A 25,431-nucleotide genomic window follows, 5' to 3' on the forward strand; every position below is an offset into this window, starting at 1 on the left:
TTTTTCTTTTGAAATAGCTACATGAGCATTCTTTAAATTCATATTTCTTATATAGGTCATCTGTACAAGCTGGAGATAGAATTTCAGAATTCTCTACATTTCTCTAGTGAGCTCAACTAATATGGTCCAAGTCCATTGCCTCCTGATGATTTAGCTTTTGACAAATGGTAGGTGTCAAGCAATTTATACTTGAATCCTCTGCTAAATCCTGAAGCTTCATTTTTTTTCTTTGTTTGTTTAATGAGAAGTCCATATACTTGTGGTACCAGACATCAGAAGGCAGACAATTCACAATTTCTTATAAAATGTGGGGAGTTTGACTCATATTACCTCCCAGGAAGCAAGCCAGCTCACTTCCACATGAAAGTGGAAATCTGAATATAATAACACCAACTTTTTTTTTTTCTCCAAAAGGAATATTTTGAGTCAGGTTGAACATTTGGACAAATGTTAAATTGAAACTTCATTGTTCTGGATCATAAAGCACAAAAAGGGATTTAGTCCTGGAAACTTGAGGGCAGATGTTAGTTATCTTCAATGTCACCCATTAAATAAATTAATAATAGCCTTGAAAAATGTCATATTCAGAGTAATAATGGATCCTGAAAATTGCTTTATACTGATCAATAAGTCAATCAATGTATAAGCATTTCTTAAAGGAATAACATAGTGCTAACTTTAACACTTACCCAGCACAGAGAAAAAAAAGATTTAAAGATTGATGGCTCTTTCTTTCTTTTTTGATGGCTCTTTCTTGATTCCATATCCAGGTAAACAATCACCAGGAGTGATCTCCTGAAATAACCATGTCCTTTTAATTCAACCAGCTTTGGAAACTAGTAATGTAAAAACAATGGCTCTAGCATCAGAGGACCCAGATTCAAATCTTGCTCCTTCTGATAAGTATGTATGTAAGCTAGGGCAAAACTAAACATCTCTGAGGCTTACTTTTCTCATTTGTAAAGTGAGGGGGGACAGACTTGATGCCTTCTGTGTTCCTTTCTATCTCTGTATCTGTGAACCAACGATCTTATTATATCCCAGGCACTGTGATAAACAGATGCAAATGAAGCATATAGACATATTAAGATGTAATTAAAACAAAAAACTTTTGAAATAAAGTTCAGAAACCCTAAGTTAAATCATATACTAGACGCTGATGGAATCAAGAAAGACTGCAGTGGGGAGGTGGTGATCAAGCTCAGTTCTGAATAAAGTCAAGGAAATTTGACAGGAAGGAAGTAATGTAATTAGTAATAAGTGTGGAGAGGCATGTGAATATAGATTGACAAAGGTTTTAAATGACAGAAAAGTGAGATATAAGACTTTCTTGAGTAGAGGAATGGCACACTCAGACGTGTGCTTTAAGGATATCAATCTGGCAACTCAGCAAATGATAGAATGCATAGGGGAGAAATTTATAACAAAGTCCAAGCAAGTGGTGATGCAGATCAAAGCTAGGTTGGTGGCGATGCAAGTGGAGAGAAAGGGAATATGAAGGAAATACTGTTGAGATGAAATCAATAAGATTTAGCACAGGACAGAATATTTGGAGGGGGAAATGCCTTGAAATGTACCCATGGTTTGGGAGTGATACAAGGATAAGACTTCACAAAGGAAACTGGTGAGTTTCTAGACAGATTGATGTAGAATTAAAAAAGAATTGTCATGAAAACTAGAGAGTAGAGATTATTCAGGAGGACAGAGGGGCCAAAAGTGTCAAATGCTACAGAAAGGCCTAGAAAACTGAGAATTGAGAAGAGGTCATTGGATTTGAAGACTAATAGATTAACAGTCCCTTTGAAGAAAGAATATTACTGTTGAATAAAGAAGTCAGATGCAAATTTCAGGAGTTGGAAGAAGCAGGAAATGAGGTACAGCTTTTTTTCTAAGAATTTAGCTATAAAATAGAGGACATATATAGAATGATAAAGAGATGGTAAAGTAAAATTGTTGTGTATATTGTTGTTTATCATAGCAGAGACTTGGGCATGAAGAATATATTTGTATGAAGCATATAAGGAGAGATTAAAAATTAGATAGGAAAGAGGAATAATTGGAGGGGAATTCTACCTGAGAAGATTGAGGTGGTAGGATGAAGGGTAAAAGTAGAGAAATTAGCCTTGGTTAGGATAAGGACCACTTTTTTTCATGAGACTATGTTTTTTTCAGAGACTACATTGAAGGAGGACAAATTGGAAAATGAGGGAGAGGGAAAGGGAGAGGGACAGAGACAGAGACAGAGAGAGACAGAGAGAAATTTAGAGTAAAAGGACCCAGATTCAAATCCCACTTTATCTACTTATAATATGTCTGTCTTTGGGAAATTCACTTAATGTCTTTGGCCCTTGAATTTTTCTTTTCTTTTAATTTTTTTCAAATATTTCATTTGTTTCCAATTACATGTAAAAAATTAACATTCATTGTATTTAAAATTTTGAGTTCCAAATTCTCTGCCTCTCTCCCCTTTTTTATCTAAGATGGCAAGCAATTTAATACAGGTTATAGATGTGCAGTAATGAAAAACACTTCCATATTAGTCATATTGGGAAAGAAAACACAGAACCCCCCCCAAAAAAAACAAAACAAAACAAAACAAAAAAAAACAAACCTTTTAAGCATGCTTTGATTTGCATTCAGATTCAATCACTTCTTTCTCTGGTTTTGAATAACATTTTTCAGCATGAGTTTTTCAGAATTGTTTTAGATCATTTTATTGCTGAGTTAAGCCATTCACAATAGATAATTGTAGAGCATTGCTGTTACCGTGTGCAATATTCTTCTGGTTATGCTAACTTCACATTGCATCAGTTAATGTAAGTCTTTCCATGCTTTTCTGAGAGCATCCTGCTTGCCATTTCAAGTACTATAATAGTATTACATCAGTATAATTATAAACAACTTAAATGTATTTGCTCATTTATCTAGGAAAATGTTTTATCTATAAGCTAATGAAAAAAATATATAATACAGGGGCGGCTAGGTGGCGCAGTGGATAGAGCACTGACCCTGGAGTCAGGAGTACCTGAGTTCAAATCTGGCCTCAGACACTTAACACTTACTAGCTGTGTGACCTTGGGCAAGTCACTTAACCCCAATTGCCTCACTAAAAAATAAAATAAAATATAATACAATACAATACAATAATTTAGGATTTCATTTTCTAAAAATATGAACCTGTAATTTCATTGAAAATAATTACTATAAACATTGTACACAGTAACAGCAATATTGTGTGATGATCAACTATGATAGACTTAGCTCTTCTGAGCAATACAATGATCCAAGACAATTTCAAAAGTATCATGCTAGAAAGTGCTCTCCATCAGCAAAAGAACTATGAAATGAGAATGCATATATAAGCATATTATTTTCAATTTTTTTTGTTTTTTTGTTTTTTGCTTTTTCACGTTATTTCTGGTTTTGTTATTATTTTTTCTTTTAAAACATGACTACTTTGGAAATATATTTAACATGATTCCACATGTATAGCCTATATCAGATTACTTGATGTCTTGGGGAGAAGGGGACAGGAGGAAGGAAAAAAATTTGAAACTCAAAATTTTTTAAAAATTGTTTTTGAACTCAAAATTTTATAAATAAAAAGATTGCTGAAAAACTATTTTCACATATAATTGGAAAAAATAAAATACTATTTAGAAAAAAAGGAAATAATTGCTGTGTATGCAATAAAGTTAGTTACAGAGGATGAGAAGGTAGAGAAATTCATTGAATAAGTCAAGGAGACCCTTCATATTAAATCCACATATATTCTGATACCTAATGACTTAATTGATAAAGGAGAAACAGGTGATGATGGATAAAAACATAGCAGAAAGCAGTGATCAAGAAAGAATAAAAGAAACCTAAGGTTTTCAGACTACACAGAAGCATTATGTCTTTATATCATTAATTTCTTTGAGAAAAGAATAGATTAGCTGTGCACATGCCAACAGTTTTTTAATGTTGAAAAATAGTTTAAATAGACAAGAATAAACTTATTCTTAATGTGGAAGTCACACCTGAATCTCTTTTTAGTATACTGTCAGACCGCCAAATTCCTACTTAGATTATACTTAACAAAATGTCAGGGTAAAGAATATATCATACAATCAAAACAACCTAATCTGAAATAATTTAAAAATGTAGTTTATAATGAAAAATGGATGAGAACAGAAATTATGTTGACATCAATTACAATAATTTTATGTGGAATTTTTTGTTTTGGTTTGGTTTTGATTTTGGTGAGGCAATTGGGGTTAAGTGGCTTGCCCAGGGTCACACAACTAATAAGTGTTAAGTGTCTGAGGTCGGATTTGAACTCAGTTCCTTCTGACTCCAGGGCCAGTGCTCTATCCACTGTGCCACCTAGCAGCCCCTTTATGTAGAATTTTAACCGATATAAATACATTTTCATAAGAACATAAGAAAGACACAAGAACAACCTTAGTCAGAAAACACAACTTGTTCATATTTTTTTAAGGAAGAAAGATGTGAGTAGAGTCAGTACTCTAGAATTACCACACAAAATTACTATATTATACAATACAATGCAATAATTATGAGGAGAAACACTTCTTAAAGCAGAGGAATCAGTAGAAAGTAAATTCAGTTTAAAGACAGATTGGTAAAGTAATACTGGGGACAGTTACATATAAAAATGAATGAAGGATAAAAAAAATGAAAATAAAAAGATAAATACTGATTTATATAACAAAGTGCTTTTGCCATCAAGGATAGTGTAGCTACTTGGATTGTACCATCACAGTTTCTCATGTGATTATAAGAAAGGTATAGATGGAACTAAGAAGAATGAAGAGGGAGAAAGCAGCCAGATATGAACAAGCATACATAGAAGAGATCTCTGCTGGAAATGGCACAATTTTAAAGGCACTGAGGGAAAGATCAACAAAGTATCTGAAAAAGAAGACACCAAATCCATGGAAAAATACTCAGACCTTATTAATAACAACAAAATACATCATACAAAAATACCAACAAAATGATGTAACTGGGGCCAGCTAGGTGGCTCAGTGGAAAAAACACTGGACCTAGATTCAGGAGGACCTGAGTTCAAATCAGACCTCAGACACCTGACATTTACTAGCTGTGTGACCCTGTGCAAGTCACTAAACCCTCACTGCCCTGAAAAACAAACAAAAAAATAATGGAAATGACTAATGTAACTGATTTAAAGAAAAATGTGCTTATTTTCTTATCTAAACTAAAATCTTCACAAGAATCATCTATATGCGGTGGAAATTTATTTTGATTTGGGGACCCTACCTTTAGGCTGAGATTAGAAAGCCTTAGGCCCTCATGGTCTCTTCCCCTCCCCCTCTGCTTCAGCTGAGCCAAAAAGCCCCGTGGGCTGTACAAGATGCCAGGTCAGACAGCTGGGGGGAAAAAAAAGCCCCCAGCTCCCTCCGACCTGAGCGGAGCTATCCAAAAGATCCCCGATAGCCTGGGCTGAGACTCGTGAAGCTGGAGCGCGCACCCCCCTCCCAACAGCTGCAGCCCTGGCTGGCGGATTAGCATGGTCTTTGGGGGCGCAGGAAGCCCCAAGACTTGAGTGGAGATAAGAAAGGTATATATAGACCTGGGAGTTAGATTAGAGAAAAGAAGCCTGACAAGGTAGGGGGGCTAACAGGAGGACTTCATTCGGTCAGACAAGGGGGCAGATGAGAGAGGCTGAGAAGAGGTTGGGACGGACAAGAAGAGGTCAAGAGGCAGCTAAGGAGATGGCAAAGATCGGACTAGAGACGGGGCTACAAGGACACAGGAGAAGAGGAGAAGGACTAGGAGCAGGGAAAAGAGAGACCGAAGGGCAGACTGATGGAGCAGACTGGCAGAATGTTGGTGAGAGAGAAACACAGAGGCTCAGCGGTGACAGTAAGGAGAGAAAAGTTAGAAGCAGGGGGATTTACAAAGTGAAAGGGGTTTGGAGTTAGAATAAAGGACCTGAGTAGGGAAAGTGTAACATACCCTGAGGCGAGAGGCAGCTAAGGCCCTTATTGTATTAAAAAAGTTCGAGGCATAGCAGGTGGGGAAGAGATACAGTGGAAAGAGAAGTGCCGCAATGCAGTCAGGTTGTACATTTTATTTCCCTGTATTCTTAATTTTAAATAGTATCTCATAAATAAACTCTGCTTGGATTATTTAGTTAAGAGGCTTCTTAATATTTTGCTTATCAATTTGGGATTGGAACAGTGTGGTGGAACTTTATAAATGGCCCACCCTAAGTTAATAGCAGTCAGATAGCCAGTTAGTCAAGAGTCCCAGATTAAGTACCCCAGTCAGATTAGCCCCTCAAATTAGGCTAGTCATCAAAAATATTTCTACACAATGCTTATCAAGGACATTCTTTTGAGTCATCAAGAGATATAACCATATAAATGACTTTTACCAATAATTTTTGATCATATATATTGTGTAAGGTATACTGCATGAAGAAATATACCTCCTCAAAATATTCACTACTGTGATAAGAGATGCAGCAAAGTCCAAGTCAAAAGATTTCCTTTGGATAATGAAGTCTTTCTCTCTGAACTTTTTTTTTTTCGTGGGGCAATGAGACTAAATGACTTGCCCAGGGTCACACAGCTAGTAAGTGTCAAGTGTCTGAGGTCAGATTTGAACTGAGGTCCTCCTGGATCCAGGGCTGGGCTTTATCCATTGTGCCACCTTGCTGTCCCCCTCTCTGAACATTCCTATTCTGCTTGTGTCATGTTCCGGAACATTGCAAAGCCACAGAGAAGAGATATATCAGTACTCAAAGGAGTATGTCATGGCAGTCAACATATAAAAGACCAAGTGGATGAATAATGTGTAGTGTCCAAATTGTGCTATGTATTTAGAAAGATGCGTATGTGTTTATATACACATACACATAAATATACATATGTGTATCTGTGTGTGTATGTTGTATGTGCCTGTGGACAAAAAGTTAGCTCAAGAATTAACTAGGAGAAGAGTAGATTGTATTACCTTCAGGAAATTTTGGATCTCACTGTGAAGAAACTCCTAATATTAAATCAGGTATCAATTGTTCCCAAAAGTATAGCCTCAGAGAATCCTGAGGGTATTAAGACACTAAATGACATATCAAGAGTCATAAAGCTATTAAGTGTCAGAGGTGGGACTAGGCCTTTCTTACCCCAAGGCCAGTTCTCTATTCTCTTTACCATAGCTGAATAATGACTACACAAACATATGTAAAGCATTAAATGTCACTGAGTAACTCAGATTGATTGTAAAGAATCATCTTGTTGCTAAAAAAACAGAAAATGAAGCATATCTCCCTCCTCTCATTACAGATAGGAGACTATGGTGTGAAATATTGCCTCTTCTGCCAGACATGAATGTTTCCTTGGTCGGTTTTGCTTACTTGTTTTACTTTACCAAGGTTGAAGGTGGGGATGAGGATATGGTATATCAGGAAATAACTGTTATACACATAAACACACAAAAAGTGTCAATAGCAACAATACAAACAGGGAAGGGAATTAAAAATTATGATTATTTCCTAAGGTTTATCCAACTATTGCACTTAATATGGGTAATAAAATAAATTTCAAACTTTAGCACATGTTAACACACAAATAAAATGAGAGGCTTGGATTGATGGCCTCTCAGGATGCTTCCATTCCTAAATCAATGAACTTAAGAAAACAAACAAATTTTGGCAAAATTTTATGCCCTATTTGATTTGTTAACTTATTTACTTTTAGGATAGTTATTCAGTTTTTGTTTTTATCATCACTGAATGAGCAAGTGAATAGTATACGTCTTCTTTCTTCTAGGCATTTGCTATCTTCATGCTATATCATCTTCTCCAGTTGAACAGACCCCAACACTTTAGGGTTATATCCAAAACAGTTATCCCCAAGAGGTACCCTTAGTATCAGAGCATCACAAAATCTGAGAGTTGAAAAGGATATTGCATGTTACTTATTCTAATCAATTATTTATTGTCCATCTAAAAATCTTCAGGCATGAATTTAGTATCTAGTGGTGAGAAATCATTTTTATATTTGAACTCATTCTTTATTTGAACCTTTCTCCAATAATTCCCTATAAAGACATATTTATTGTTTTATTATTCTAACTTGTCATAGAGATGATAAACCAATTCACAAACAATTGCTTGTATGCAAGGCCTAATATCTTATTACTATTAGTGGTTTTTTTTATTTTCATAGGAGGCAATTATTTAATCTAAAATAACCCATTTCTAATAGTGGGATTTCATTCATTCACAATAGCTTACTAGCAGTTTATTTTGGGTCCAGGAGCAAGGTGGGAGAGAATCATTTCAGTTGACCATTAATCATGTAGGATTTCAGCTATCCTGATTACAGGCTGACTATAATTGTGTATCTCTGACTGAATTTAAGATACAACTATAAGTGCTATGGTTAATAGAAAGCAAAAAATCAATAGCAGCAGAAATAACATAAATTAATAATGCCCAGTGCTCTTGTTAAAATAAGCAGCAAACTTTTACTAGAATCTGGTAGCATAAATCTCCAAAAAATGTACTAGATTACTTGGCAGCTTTTGAATATTTACAATTTTCAAAATACCATAATAGATATTGTAAGGAAAGAGGATCAATCAATAAGCAAGCATTAATACAGGGTTTACTGTACTAGGTAGCTAGGGAAACAAAGATATACATGTAACTGACGCTTCGTATATTCTACCAGGTGAAACTATATACATATATATGCATATGTGTGTATATATGCATATGTATATATGTGTGTACGTATATGTATATATGTATATGTGTGTACATATATGTATATATGTGTATATATACATATAAAATATCTTCAGAGCAAATACAAAATCAATTTCAGAAGGACATTAGTAGTTTAGAATATAATCTAAAGTCTAATATGGAAAAAATTACTTTAACTTGGTTTTGAAGAAAGCTAGGGATTTTTAAAAGTTGAAATAATTTGCATGGTGCAAAGGGGAGATGGGGGAACAGCCTGTGAAAATGTATGGAAGAGGGATGTGGAAAGAGATGAAGAATAGTATAGAATCAGACCATGTATAGTAGAACCCAGAGGATATGGTTCAATTCTCAGCTTGGAAGCTTATTCATTACTTGAAATTGGTAAAGTTATTTAACTTCTCTTGGTCTCCATTCCCTCATCTGTAAAATAAAGATAATAATAGTACCACCCTTCAGGGTTGTCATACAGATCAAATGAGATAACCACTGTAAAGTGTTTTGCAAACCTTATTTTTCTAATATTAATGCTGGTTAACAAATAATTGGAGTTTTACAGGGTTGCCTGATGTTTTAACATTCCCTGTGCTCCCTGAATTTATTAGTATAATTGAGTAGAAAGAGCATACATGTATCAGTCATACGATCATTATCTGCAGGTATTGCTTCTCTTTCTACTGTGTGCATGACACTGTTAGTAGGTGCAGAGTTAAGGAAAAAATGTTGTCTCTCTTTCTTTAAGGAGCTTATGGGATAGAGAGTACACATAAAATGACAAGTAGACTGTACCTTACAGATAACTCTTTCATAGTGACTACATGCGTTGTTATTGAAGGCAGATGGCTATGTTTATTTTTTGAGCATTCCATGCTGTTAAAGGTGTCTATGCATCTTTCTATCTCAGAAACACTATTTTCTGATTTTCCAAGCTCTGATTAAAGATTTGCTTTATATATAAGCAGAAAAGTTTCCCTAGACTAAAAATCCCCTGCTGAACATAGAAACTGACAGTTGTGTCTACAGCTTTTTCAATTATTAATTACATAGAGCCTACAGCTTTCAAACTTTAAAATCAAAAGCCTCTCTTTATATGACAATTGAATAAAAGTAATTGTCTTTTTATAGTTTAAAATATAGCCTAAGCTATCCAGAGAAAAGCATATTGAACAAACATGTGTGTGTGGGGTGGGGGGAGTTTTGATAAGGGATAAAATCATTAATAGGTAAAACCAGAAAGTGACATTTCACTGTTAAAGATATGACTCAGTTTCGGTTGGCAAAACAACAGCAGTAAAGAAAAATATTAAAGGTACTCATGGTAGGAGAAAAAATAATTAATGTAACATGAAGCAAACTTGCTTAGAGAGTTGACCTCAGAGAAAGGAAGGTGAATTTGTTTATACATCATCTGATAATAAGGTGCCTCCCAAGGAGGGACTGTGTATGCCTGTACATATATGTATGAATATATACACATATACATTACATTAATGGACATAGGCTAACTAAACCCCTCTGCCACCATGAGTTCCTTTAATATTTTGTTGTTCTTGGTTGTGTTGTGTTGATTTTGTATGCTAAAACTGTCATAGTTTTAATAGCAAAATTTAACTTCCTGATCTTTACAAATAAAGGTATATGAATATGTGTGTATGTATATATGTATATGCATATGTGTATATATATACATATATACCATGTGTGTTTATGTATATACCTTCTATCCATCTATCTATCTACCATGTGTGTATATATATATATATGCACCATGTATGTATGTGTGCATTTATATCTCATGTGTGTATACACATACATATCCATATACATGTGCATGTGCACATGCACACAATACACATATAGATACACATGCAAAACTCACACCCATATGTGCACAGTGCATATACACACATTTGTGCATCTATAGCTATGTAGACACATGTGTATACCCATACATAGTACGTCACATGTATGTTTATATGCGTATTTGTGTCTTTGTGTGTGCATAGATATGCACAATACCTATACATATATGTGTACATAGACATACATTACACACACAGATGTATGTAAAATATGTATATGGGCTTCACCTGGGGTGATGGGAGGATCTTTCAGGAGCATGACTATGCAGGGAAATATGAAGACTGTAGGAAGTGACCTTAATTATATATCTTGTGCCACTACTTAAATGGTCTACCCTGTTTTACCCAGTAAAAGCAATGTTTTTTTGCATACTTAAGCTCCTTATCCTTCATCGTACTAGTCTTGGCTCTTGTCTGAAACTTTCCTAAAACTGAGATAAGCAATAAAAGTATTCAGCAGAATTTAAAACTGAGATTGATGAAATGGAAGTTATCTAGAAAGAAGGTATAGGATTCAGAAGAAAGGCATTAGAGGTAGTTTCTTGTAGTTACCCTTGGAATCTCTTACATGAACCAACAGTGTTTGGCAGCATCATGGGATTTTGTACTGGAGCTCAGAGGAAACTGATGTGAGCAGTCTGATTCAAGAAAATGTTGTTTTTAATCATCTGAATGATAAAACCAATTGCGATTGATTCTATAGTATGATAATTGTTGTGGATGCAAAGGAATGTAAGACACAATCCCTGCCCACATAGAACAAATTTAGAATTAAGAGAGACATTAAGAATTAAGAGAGATTATACTCTTTGAAACATTTCCCTTAACACCAGTTCATACCACCTACCATTTTTTAATAAAGTATATCAATTCTTTAAAGTGCATGTGAACAGTAGAAATCTATATTAGGCTTATAGGCTGATGTTTTTCCTGTGATTTCTAAGTCATTTTCTGTCTACTTCCCAGAAAACAAACAAATAAACAAAAATGATTGATAGCTTCTGTAATGCACTCCACAAGCAGCATGCATTGTAATGTAAACTATGACTGTGTTCTATTTCATCTCATATCAAAAGCTATTGTATCTTGTCATTGTATTCATGTTGTTCAAGGTGAGAATAATTTCTCTTTTTGTTATAACATAATACTTGGTCATCTTAATAATATTGCTTCAATATGAATGTGTAGGATTTTTCTTTTACATGAGATGCAGTTGTCATTGTAGGTAAAGAAATGGATTTGGAATCTAGAACATGGTTAGAATACCACCTTAGAAATTGATTAGCTGTGTGACTTTGGTCAAGTCACAACCTCAGCCTTGCTTTCCTTACTAGTAAAATGAAAATAATAATAATAACCTTAGTGTTTATCTCACAGGGTTGTTTTTAGAATGAAATGAGATAATGTGTTAAAAGTGCTTCATAAACCTGAAATAAAACAATTTTTTTTAAATAAAACTCTCATGGACATTAGAGATATCTGTTCATAGAATGATATGAAAATATCAGCTTTTTCAAAACTTGATTTAAAATTTCTATTTTTAAAGTAAGAAATATTGTTTTTATTTTGTTGGCTTCATTGTTAAATGTATACTTTTGAGAATTTTCACTGTTTCTATTTAAATATTTCAGTTACCCATAATAACGTAAGTATTCTTCAGAGTGTATAGAACAGAGTCTTCTATGGAAGCTTGTGTCTTATAAAGGCACAGGAATAACATTTACAAAATCTCTCTCTACACATTTAGACAGACATATGTGTACTTCATTTTGATGTTCATGCTTTAGGGAAGGCACAAAAGTTACCTAAGAAAATCAAACATTACATTCATGTACCAAAACTTGGTGAGTAATTCCCCAACTGATAATTATCTTCTTAGTTTTGACTACTTTGCTATTGCCAATTTTTTTTTAAAGTTTGCTGTATTTTGGAATATATGAGTCCTGGTTTTTTTTAATCATTGATCATCTTACGGTATATGCCTAAGGTCGTGGGCATTTTAATCACTTTCTTAAAATTTTGAATTGCTTTCCAAGATTGTTAAAAATAATTCATGGTTAAATCAACTGTACATTAATGCGTATAGTTCCAAATTGAGTTGTAGAATGGATATATGAATGCATTACTCCACTGAGAAATCCAACATTGGCTCTTCCCATTCTCTTTTATGTTTGCAAATTGGCTGTGTGTGAAGCAAGGCACCAAAGGTGTTTTAATTTGTACTTTTAGTAGCCATTCAGAGCAATGTTGCCTGTTAATGGTAATAGTTTGCAAGACTTTCAAAAGTAATTTGTTCATATCCTTTTGCCTTTTCTCTATTCTGAAATGGCTTTGGGTCTTATAAATTTGTCACTTGCTAAAATCTTTAAAGAATTAAACCATAGCAGAGAGATTGAAAAAAAAAATTCCTACTCGTTTGCCTCCCTTCTCTTCCTATTGGCCTTAATTTTATTTATGAAAAAGCTATTCAACTTCACAGCTGGAAAAAATGGTTCAAACATTAATATTTAGATCAAATATTTTCTGTTTTGTTGGAGGCAACTGAGGTTAAGTGAATTTCCCATGGTCACATAGTTAGTAAGTGCTGAGGCTGGATTTGTACTCAGGTCCCCCTGACTCCAGGGCTGAGGCCCTATCCACTATGCCACCTAGCTGCCCCAGTCACATCTTAAATTATTTTATTGGTACTTATCATATAAATTATTGAAATAAACTGAAATTCTGTTAGTTGGCTTTCAGTATTCTTAATATTTTTTACAAATATGGAGTTATTCCCTAAGCAATTTATTGATCAAACATTATGTTATTGAATTTATTTGCTTCTGATTCTTCATTGTCCTGGATTTTTCTTTTAACTAATACTAAATAATATTAAAGGTTACTAATTTATGTTATAATTTGAGGCTTGTATATATTATTCACCCTTCAGGCCTACCTTATTACTATTATTTCCTTTGAGATCCTAGAGCTTTTCCAAATTTACGTTGTTGTTATTTTAGATTTCAGTGTCAAGGTATTCACTTGGTAGTTTGGGATATAACTAAATCTGTAAATAGAATTTGGTGAATTTTAAGTCTCTGTTTTCCTTTATTTTTTATTTCATATTGATTTTTAGTTTTAATTATCTATACCTATATTAAGTTAGTACTTTATTCCTCTGCTTAATTTTTCTTGTACTACTTTACTGCTTATCTATTTCCATAACACCTCTCCTCCCTTCATGTTTAACATTGTCCTAGTGCCTTGCTCAGGTTCACACATCTGAGGTCAGATTTGAATTCAGGAAGATGAGTCTTCCTGACCTCAGGCCTGGCACTCTATCCACTGTACCACCTAGCTGCCCTTGAGCTTTTGCTACTTCATACATAAAATGAGGAGGGCAGATTTAAAAATTACTAAGAGACCTCTTAGCTTTAAATCTATGATTGCAAGATTCTTCGGAGAAACTGTGTATAGGATCAGACATTTAATGAGAAAATATCTTGTAAAATGCAAATTGTATCTTGTGCAATTTTTGTAGAAACCACATGAGAAATAGAAGAAAAAAAATCCCTGGGTACTTAACAATAACAACAACAACAAAAAAAAACCCACCACAACAAAATCCTTTGATATAGCTACTCCCTTCATCTATGTTCTTGCCTTGGTGTTGAAAAAAAAATCATCTGATGGCTAACTTTTTAGTGATTTGTCACTGAAATTAGTCAGGCTAATATTAGAACTGTATGACATTGCTATGTCTACATTAAATTTTATTCCAACTTTGTGGGACTTCAGAGCTGGCACTAATCTGACACATCCTTCAAGAATCCAGCCTTACCTCAACATTATGCTTAAGATTCAGTCGAGGATTTGGAAAAGAAATCATAGTTAGTACAAGACATTTTACATTAAACCTCAACAGTGTTATGGGATTTACTTTAAATTAATACTCAAGTATTGCCATTCTGGTGGAAATGTTTAGTTAGGTGTCAGGTAATATAGGGAATGTTTTCTCAGAAGACTCAGCTTATGTTGTAATAAAATGTCATATATTAAATTGGCTTAGTGTAAATGCTATGTTCTATTTGGGGGTCTGACTGACAGTATATAGATGGACATATTTTATCCTCCAGTGTTTAGACTGCTTATTTCTTCAGCAGTCTTTTGAGTCACAAACAACAGAATGGTGAGTAACTTAGAAAAAAGAAATATAAGTACCTGATTTTTTATTCTATTTTATATTTAAAAATATAAGTGTTAGTGGTAAAGGTGTTTTTTTTATATTCTATAGCTTAAAAGATTGAGAAGCAGTTTGGTCTCTTGGAATGTTTTTTATAAATGGTTCTGGTTTCCAAAACAAAGGACCATGAAAAAAAATTATGCTAGAAAGGACAATGGAGATCCCTAGGCCAACCCATCATTTTACACAAAACAAAACAAACAAACAAACAAAAAACATTAAGAACCAGAAAAATAAAGTAGCTTGCCCATTAACTCCTAGGGCAGTATAAATAAATCCTGTTGAATTATTTCCATTTGAACTTTTAAATTGGGACAATATTTCGTATTGAAGGTAATTTCACTTCCAAAAGAGCATTTGGTAGACATTATTTATAGCATGTTCTCTGAATTCTCAGAAAAGTATCTGCATTATAAATACTGAAAATAGTGGTACCTTTTGTACGTCATTTCTACAAACCTTATTGGTGCCCATTTTCCTTCTTTTTTACAGGTTTTGATATTTTTTTCTTTCTTTACAGATTAAAAAAATCAACAGGAACTTCCCTGTAAACCAGCAGGTAAGATGGGGAAATACTTGGAAAACCAAGTGTAGATGGCTTAATATGTCTCTCATATAATTTAATAGTAATGGATGTAATTTGTGGTCAAAATAGGGTGACTGACTTTCCATCTCTTGGTTTTCAAGATATTATTTTTTTCTGATATTATATATACTTATCCATTACATTAATTATTTTTATACTAGCAACAAACTTTAAGGACTAAATTTTCACAAATGTAAAATTGGGCTTATATTTAGACATTACACAACTGGATTTGATCTAGATTTATTTGAAGTATTGATTCCCTTCCTCTATATTCAAATAGAGGATCTCAGATATCAGAACCTTAAATTAGTGATCCAGATAATCTTTCTTGAGCATCTGCTCCTCTGTTTTAAATGTTGCTAATGGGTGCAGCTAGGTAGTGTGATGGATAAAGCACTGGCCCTGTATTCAGGAGGACCTGAGTTCAAATGTGGCCTCAGACACTTGACACTAGCTGTGTGACCCTGGGCAAGTCACTTAACCTACATTGCCCCACTCCGCAAAAATGTTGCTGAAGTTGGTGTCTTGAAAATTCAAGATATGCAATTATGGTTTCACAGAAATCTAGAGTTACGTGGGAAATCATAGCATGTGGCCCCATCCACTCCTAAGTACAATTCCTTTCCACCCATCTCAAATAAATCTAATTTTAGGCTTGATATGAAGAACTCTAATGGGGGACATCATATTTTCCATTTAAGTAGTCCATTTTGTTCTTAAGTAACTGTAATTATAAGGATTTCTGCCCCTTCCCCCATTTAAGCTTTTAAAGCTTAAAATTATACTGATTTGGGGGACATACTATATTTAGCCTAAATCTATACCTCTACAAATATCATCTATTGATACAATTTTTTCCCCAGGAAACAGTTCTTCAGATACTCAGAATTGTCTTGCTCTACCAACACTTTATCTTCCCAAAGCTAACCATCAATCCTTGCCATTGATCCAAATAGTTTTAAAAAATAACTCAGTTGCACTCAATTGGAGACTTCAGGTTGACAGCAATTTATGAAGTAATCTTGATTATTTTTATCTTAGCAAATCCAAGCTACCTAATTCTAATCTTTTTGTTGTTGTTCAGTTGTGTCTGACTCTTTGTGACCTTGTAGACCATATTACACTGAAACCATCCATGGGGTTTTATTGAAAAAGATACTGGAGTGATTTGCCATTTTTTTCTACAGTTAATAAAGGCAAAGAAGTGTTAAGTGACTTGCCCAGGGTCACAAAGCTAATAAATGTCTGAGGTCAGAATTGAACTGTCTTCCTGACTCCAAGCTTAACTCTCCCTCTACTGAGCCACCTAGCTACCTCTAATTCCAGTCTAATACACAACAATCCATTCTTTAAAAATAGAGTTACAGAATACTTTGTAGTACAGTCTGCTGAAGTTCTGATCCATTAGTCTAGAAAATACATACAAAATATAAATTAGATTAGTACTATAATGTCATGATGAACCCAGGTTGGTTTGTAGTATTCACCATTAATGGGTACCTAAAAATATTCCTTTGGAAAATATGATCTAGAATCTTGCAATATGGTCCAGTTCACGGATATTAATTCCCTCCTTTCTCTTTTAAAACTTAGGGTATTTGCAGAGAGTTAACTCCTTGAAGATTAGAGAAGCTTTTTTAAAATCATGATTTGCTCAGTAAACTTAAATAATAGATTTTATTTTTTAAATGATGAATTGAATCAGATTTATGAGAAAACTGCAAGAAAAAATTATATATATATATACATATACATATGTATATGCATATACATACACATGTTAGTCCAATACCATAAAGGCATACATACATATACATGTATATACATATACATGTATATGATTGTATAATACCATAGTCTCCTTGCCTTATCCCTTTCCAGGATGATTCAGGAATTTAGTGGAGCCTTAATAAAGTATTAACTAAATATTAACAAAAGAGATATTTATCAATATTTGGTTATGGATGTGTAGATATATCTATCTATATACACATACACATATTATACATATACATACATATACAATCATATGTGCATTGGATATGAACATTATATATGCATACATACACATCTATACACATACATAAATACACACACACATACATACATACATACATACATACAGAATGGGCCAAAAGTCACAATTTTAAAATAATTTTTTGAAAATAATTTTTTCTTTATTTTTGCTATTTACAAGATTTTATTTTTCACACAATGCAAATTCATTTCCTATATGTACTGTATATGGTCCTATTGTATTACAAATTAACAACAAAAAATAAATTATTCATTAAATATTAAAACCAGCTTCAGGACTTTTGGCCCATGCTCTACACACATAAGGGGTATGTGCATGTTTGTGTGTGTATGTGTGTGTACAAAAATAACTCTAAAATAACCTTTGGGTGGAAAAACAGGTCATAAAAGTTCTGGAAATGGCAAGATATATATCTTTTTAATTTAGAGATTCTTAACATAATAAAAGAGTTTTTCGAGAGTCATGATTGAACAAAACTTTGTTTTGTGAAAGATTTTAGAATTCATTTCCTTTTCATCTAATGTGATTTTATGCTCTATCACTGATATAAAGAGCAATTGGGTGATTTACCAATCAATTTTATACTGTTTAAATGTTATTGAAGGACTAATTTTATTATAGTTTCATTTTATACCATTAATGGTCATGCAAGTGTGCTTTTCTCTTCTTCTGACACTGCTGACTTAGAATATCTGACCTTGACAACATAAAAGACATTTGAGTTGGTTTCCCTATCTTTTGATAGTTCTCTATCATATGAGTTCTTGATATTTTGCTATACATATGTTTAATTTCTTTTTTTCACTGTGTTTTAAAATTTTGTTCTTTTGAGTTATGAATCTTACTCTAAGGAAAATATGCAAAAGTTGTAGCTTTTAACTAGCACAATTCAACTATCTATTTGCTGAAATGAGATGAATTGTTCCAGAATCATTGAAATTCCCAAATGAAGAGCGAATGGTGAAGCATGGCTTAGATTCATGCCACATATGATAAGAGGTTAAGATATTTATACTTAATATGGAGAAAAAGATACTTCAGTAGCTTGCTTTATTTTAACCCCCTTGAAAATTTATGTTATATAAACAATGCTAGACTTGGAAAAATGGATAGAGTGTCAAAGGTACTTTTGAACTATTCAGTGTGGTAAAAGTATGGTTTTTATGAGAAAGAATTAAAATATTTATGTAAAAATATACTGAATCCAATGCCTAATCATGTAAAACACTGATTATAAGAAAAGGACATCATTTATTGTTTTTAATGTAAAAAAAATGATAGGACTTTTTTTGTCAGTACTTAATTATTTTCTTCTATTCTGATTAATTCACATAAAACGAACAGGTCTGGAAAATGAGAATTTGTTTGGGAACTTTACCTGTGTATGCATCCCTGTAGAGTATGTGACCATGTACCTTGGTCCCTCCTAGAAATGTATATGCATAAGGGAGGCAAACTAAAGGATGATAATATGAGTAGGTAATAAAGTCAAGTATGGATATTTTAAGGATGGGGTAATTCTAAGTTTATTTTTAGGTAACAAGGAAGGAACAGTAGAAAACAAGAGATTAAAGATTACAGAGAGGGGAAAGAAATGTTTTTAGAGTTTGATGAGAGAAGATAGAGTTTGAAATAGCTTCTATAGCAATACAAGAGATTCAATTTTAGTTGTTTATTTTATTTTATTTTTTATGGTAGTGAGGGCCCAGTTGGAATGAGAAGATAGAGAAGTGATAAAGATCATGGAGTTAACCTAGGGTTGAGTTTTAGGAAAACACGAATGCTAATATGAAAAAAGAGTGAGATGATTAAAACTGTGAGAGACATATTTTCTGGGTAATTTAATAATTTTAATAGTAGGCTAGCAGGTTATTAATAAAAAATATTCTACTGCAATCTCTCTCAAAGCAAAGAACCTTAATGGTGGTGAACTCACAGTTTATATAACCTTCTAACCGTAGGAAGTCCTTCACATAGCAGTCAAATCTAATTGGCTAACATAATTGGAGATGTGCATATTAAAATGAAGTCAGGGGTATGTGACTTTGGACATTCAAATCTTGGTTAAAAAAATAAAAAGAAGACATCAGAGAAAGAATACAGACCCCACTCAAACTGATGGGGACACAATGGTTTCCACCTAAGTGTGATTTGGTACATACTGTCCTCAGTTCAGTAAAGTCCTTTAGCCATCTAAATAAATGGATTTGCCTCTACCCAAGTTTCCTTGACCCAGATGAATCCACTTTTATGGATAAGTGGAGAAAGAAAGGGAGAATCACTATTGGTTATAATTATTTCTCACAGGGGCAAGAAATTACAGAATACAGAACAATCTGAAATTTCATTAGTAAACTGTAGATCAATAGGAAGTGTGGGGAGGGAAACCTATTCAGGAGATAATGATCTGAAAGAGCACTAAATAGAGAAGGGTGAAGGTACTGAGGGTCACAATGAGTAGGACAAGTAAGTATAGGAGGAGTGAGACATCAAGAGAAGGGAATGATCAGAGGTTATGGTTAGATAGAGGAATTCTATGCATTCAGGAGGTATGCTTGGTAGTGCAGGGAGATTGTTTCACCTCTAATCAATCAATTGCAGCCTTGGAAACATTTCAGAGCTTGATTTGGGCCAATTCACATGGACAGAAAGGGGACATTTCTTCACAGTTTTGTTTCTGAACCTTAGGTGTCTTGTTTAGGGGCCCCTGACAATTCTATGCATCTTTTTCAAGGTGGCATATGTGAGTGTGTGTGTGTGTGGGGGGGTGATAAAAAGACTGTTTTTCAAATTACAAATGTATTTTTTTTTTGCAAGGCAATGCGGGTTAAGTGACTTGTCCAGGGTCGCACAGCTAGTAAGTGTCAAGTGTCTGAGACCGAATTTGAACTCAGATCTTCCTGAATCCAGGGCTGGTGCTTTATCTACTGAGCCACCTTGCTGCCCCCCCAAATGTACTTTTTAACTTCAGTGATCATAAAGGATCTGATGAACCTTTTACACAGTTTGTGGAGATTCATAATTGTAATATATTCAGATATTTCCCAGAGATACTCTGTGTAGAAACTTATCAAGTTCAACAATTCTGGCCTTTTGGGTCAGAATTGACTTCATCTGTATGAGTTCAGAGCCTAGTGCCTTGGGCCCTAATTATGGTAGTAAGTACCATGAAATTTACTACAAACATCTAACATATCTCTGATACAACGTCATTTCATAATGAAATAATTATCACAAAATGGCAACTTTGAGATCTTAAGAAGTTTTACTGGAGTGATAAGTAGTACGGATATAAAACTAACTGATGATTAAGATCAAAGGTTTGCATATTAAATAATTAAAGTATCTCATTTTTTAAAGTTTATATTTATTTTAATAACTATAACTTTATTAAGTAAACATAATTTCAGTTATACTTACTATAGAATGAAAAAAATAACTTGCCATTTCTCAGCAAAAAAGTATATTAGTATTCTTGAGCTTTTGCTCCTTTATCCTTCTGGCTTATTGTTTAGTTTGGCATTTGATTCTTGTCCCTTAGGGTCTTACTAGGTCAAAAATCATAATTTTATGCTGCATATTTTGAATGTTTGAGAGCCTAAAATTAATAGCATTTCCTTAATTAGTTTCCATTACAACAATCCAAAATAATAACCAAGGAGATTTTCAGGAATGTCAGCCAATACTGTCAGATTTTTTTTAAAGTACCATAGATTAGCAAACAATAGAGTTATTTAAAAAAACAAACTCATAATTGAAGAAGAAAAAAAGTAAAACTACACACTACAGGGATATAACAAACCTATAAGTGTCCAGGATAGTATTTGTGCATATGAGTTGTACTTCTGTTTTGTTTTGATTAGTTTTTACTTAAAAGACTATCCTTTAAAAAAAGTGATATTTCAGAGAAAGAACTGGAAAATGCATATTCTCAAATATGGGTTTTAGGGTTCAGAATAAACATTTAGGGGCAGCTAGGTGGCACAGTAGATAGAGCACCGGCCCTGGAGTCAGGAGAACCTGAGTTCAAATATGGCCTCAGACACTTGACACTTACTAGCTGTGTGACCCTGGGCAAGTCACTTAACCCAATTTCCCCACAAAAAAAAAACCCCAAAAACCCAGCAACAACAGAATAAACATTTGACTGGAGACCATCCTTAGGCCATAGAAATGTTCAGTTATTTCCATAGCAGATGTTTCTTCTAAACTGATTAGATTTTAGGATTTTTGAAACTTGGAAGGAATGATTTTTACAAAAGTAAATATTGATTTACCAAATGTATGCAAAGTGTCCACCATAGAATGAATGGCCAAACTTCACTAACTTTGTATATTAACTATATTTATGATTCTGGATACTATTTTACTATCCAGATATAGATGTCATTTACCAGTACCTTTCTCCACCACCCCCCATGCCTTTTAACTAAATTCAACATAGCATAGGCTTATTGAATCACAAATTTCCCCACTTGAGTTATTTACTATTAAAGATGGTTAAAACTGTTGTTTTTGTCCTTCTAAATCTGTATAGGTATAAATTTTTAATTAAGACATTAAAATAATAACATGGACTATAAAATATTTTGATGCAACAGATTTAAAATATACCCATATTATTGAATCATAATTATATATCTGTATTTATTTGAAATAATGCACATTTTCCTTTACAATTTCTCAAGGTAATATTTTCTGATGAAAATAGTTTCATTTAATTTTAAAAGTTTGTGGTTTTCACTTTTATTGAGTCCTGGAAACATCAATATAATATTTAACTAGGGAATGAATGCCAGATTAGCTATTTAAAGTATTATGTCTCATATATAATGCAAAAGTTATTATTTGATGGAAATCTAAACTGACAAATAATTTTTAGATATATCATTTTTAAACAACTGGCTGAAAGTAAAATTAGGGTGGGAATAGAGTGGTGAGGAAAGAATGAATGCCCACGATTTCATGACTATTTGCTAAAGGAAAATCTGGTGCTCTCTCATTCGCTTTTGCTTGTAAGTGGTGAGCTAGGGATTAAAAGTGTGAACCAGTCCATCTGAAATGGGGGGAGAAGGGTAGGATGTAGGGAGGGGAGCAGGACAAGGGGTAAAATATTAAGGAAGAAAGAGAATGGAATGCTTGGCAAGTTTGAAAAATAATACATATAGTGACAAATGGGTGAATATAGGTACAGAGAGCCAAGAAAGAATGAGTACGGGAATTCTAACCTATTAGAAAAATGGATTCCAAAAAATAGTGAATTTAATGTGTGGGAATAGATACCATCGAGCATGCAAACAACAATTATGCTGTGTTTGTTCAGTGACTGCTGAGGGCCATCTTTTTTTCAAATATCTTCACTACTCTTGAATTTCAAAGCAGTTCCCTCATTTTTCATTTTCTGGAATATCATTAACTGATGAAATTTGTATGAATATCAATATCAAACTATTGCAATGTTATGCCAGTACATGACATATAACCACTTAGGAATGAATGATACTATCAAGAGAAAACTGAAAAATATCCAATTACACAAAAATTAAACTCCTACTATGTGTTAGGCAACATGCTAATGTAACAGTGACAGATAAAATTGTCTTTGCCCTGAGGGAACTTGCAATAAATTGTTAGGCAGTCATTTCAGTCATGCCCAACTCTTTGTAACCCCATTGGGGGTTTTCTTAGCAAAAATACGAGTGGTTTGCCATTTCCATCTCTAGTTTGTATTACAGATGAGGCAAACAGGGTTAAGTGACTTTCCCAATTCAATATATGATCTTCATTTATTATTGTGGAAAGTCTTCTGGAGATTAATTTGTTGAAATACAGTTAAGTGGGTCCGTGAATGAAGACGTTTGGATTGAGGAAGGGCCTTGAATTCACTGCACATGACAATCACTAAAAGGAAATATTCTAATTGTGTTATCCTGTACAAAATCAGTTTCCTTCTCAAAACCTCATTTCCTTTATTGGATAAATTGGGTATAATGCTTGAATTAACTATCAATAATGTTATTGCATAATATAATTATAATATGTTCAAGAAAAATCCCAGAGTGCTGTGTAGGAAAGTTTGGTGCATGAAGAAAGTGGAAAGTCATGTGATCTTTAAAGAATGTCTTGCAATAATTATAAAATCATTGGTTTTAGATCATTTGCTCCAACCCTCTCATTTTACACAGGCCAAGGAAGGTGAAGTTACCGTGGTAGACATCTGATAATATTCTTTTAGGGTGTTTGTAGTAGTGGAAAAAAATTAATTGACGGAAAAGCTTAAAAATGTTGTAGAATTGCTAAGATATAGGATGTGAGGTAAAGGACCAGAAGGAGTCAAAGATTTTGGTGACAAATAATAAAGTCAGAAGAAGCAGCAGGTTATTAAAAGCACATAAGAGATCTATAATGAATAGGGAATGAACAAAATAATTGAAGATATATAAAGCTTGGGGGTGTGAATAGAAAACTTTGGATATTAATAGAAAATATGGATAGAGGTTATCATTAAAAATATGAACTGTGGCTTCATGTAGCTCAGAACTTAAGTCTAATAATGTCATATTATCATATGCTTTTACTTTTCTGATAATAACTGAGTAATGGAATAGCAAAATTCTTAAACCATTGTTCCATGGGACTTTAATGTTCCATTAGTGAAACGATTATAATTGAGAATAAACCTCTTATTTGAAGGTGGGCAGTCAAGAGTACATAATTTACTACATGAGTTTTCATAAAGTTAGACAAGCAGATGACAAGGTGACAGATAAGGACACCTAAATCTGTTTAGCCAAGGTGGAAGAGGAAGCACAGCTCAGCAGATGTGTGTTTTCTTTTCTTGGAACACATCACTGCTATGCAGCTGTTATATTAGCCACAGAAAATGTCACGCCCTGAGAGGAACTAAGTTATCATTAAGCAACAAAAATAAACTGTTTTCTTTTTTTTCTATAAAACACTAGGTTATTACATATAGACACACAGATACATATGTGTTTCTATAATTATAATTGTATATCTTAAATATGTGGCACTTAGCATAATGTCTTGCCCAAAATTGGTGTGTAATAACTGCTTGCTGACTTGATTGATAGAATAATGAAATGTCAATCATGACTAGTTCCTTATTCAAAGAACATCATTTACATAATTCATCTATCACATCCTTCTTTAAACTTCTTAGATTCTTAATCACTTGATAATTTCAATTCAGTTTTCCTTTAGTGAGTTAAGTGTTAAGAAGTGATATTGGCTTTGGGTTTTTACATGCCATTTCCTCAAAGTTGCAAATGTGTGTGCATGGTATCACAATTTTTAAAAATGTATAGTGTTTTATATTAGCCAATCCACAAAATTCTTCCCAAAGATCATGTTTACTCACTAAGAAAGAATATACATTGAACTTGTTTTGGAGTAATTAAGAGAATCTGACATGTACAATATATATGATCGAAGCTTTTAAAAAATTGAATGCAACTTAATTTCAACGTTGTTAATAGACACACAAAAACACATATCTACTTGATTTGAGAAGATGGAACTATGTCAAAATTAAACAATTATGCAAAAAAAAACCTGAAAGGCATTATTTTAAAAGTTAATTACCCAAGAAGATAAGGACTGCTTTAAAAAGTTTTTTTTTTTTAAATCATCACCTGTAAGTCAGCCTCCCCGTGCTTAGTCTGGCCTCTAGAGAATAGTCACAACCTGGAATCTATCAAAATTTTCATTCCCTTTATAGCTTTCAGTAATTGTTATAATTATGCAGTGGAGTAGGAAATTCTATGATTGTTGAAAGCATATGTTTAGTGTAGATGTGTGCGCGCTGTGAGTAGAGTGGCTACTGTGCACTTCTTTTGGCTACTGACAATTTCCTAGTTAGGTCTCTCTAATTTGAAGAGTTATGAAATGACCCAGAAATTGGTAGGAAGTATTACTTTAATGTATCTCCCTTACCTCATCTTTAGCTCATGAAAT

General features: G+C 33.5%; 1 protein-coding gene across 8 annotated transcripts in view; it reads left to right on the forward strand.

The window, feature by feature from the left end:
• SNTG1 (syntrophin gamma 1) overlaps window positions 1-25,431 on the forward strand; it is a 1,086,140-nt gene that overhangs the window by 835,625 nt on the left and 225,084 nt on the right. For all 8 annotated transcript variants that reach the window (XM_043977923.1, XM_043977920.1, XM_043977919.1 and 5 more), the window contains one exon: window positions 15,348-15,386. In XM_043977923.1, coding sequence (XP_043833858.1) covers window positions 15,348-15,386 — 39 coding nt within the window. The remainder of the gene's footprint in view (window positions 1-15,347; window positions 15,387-25,431) is intronic.

This window comes from Dromiciops gliroides, chromosome 1 (genome assembly GCF_019393635.1).
Source record: "Dromiciops gliroides isolate mDroGli1 chromosome 1, mDroGli1.pri, whole genome shotgun sequence".
NCBI classification, from domain to species: Eukaryota; Metazoa; Chordata; class Mammalia; order Microbiotheria; family Microbiotheriidae; genus Dromiciops; species Dromiciops gliroides.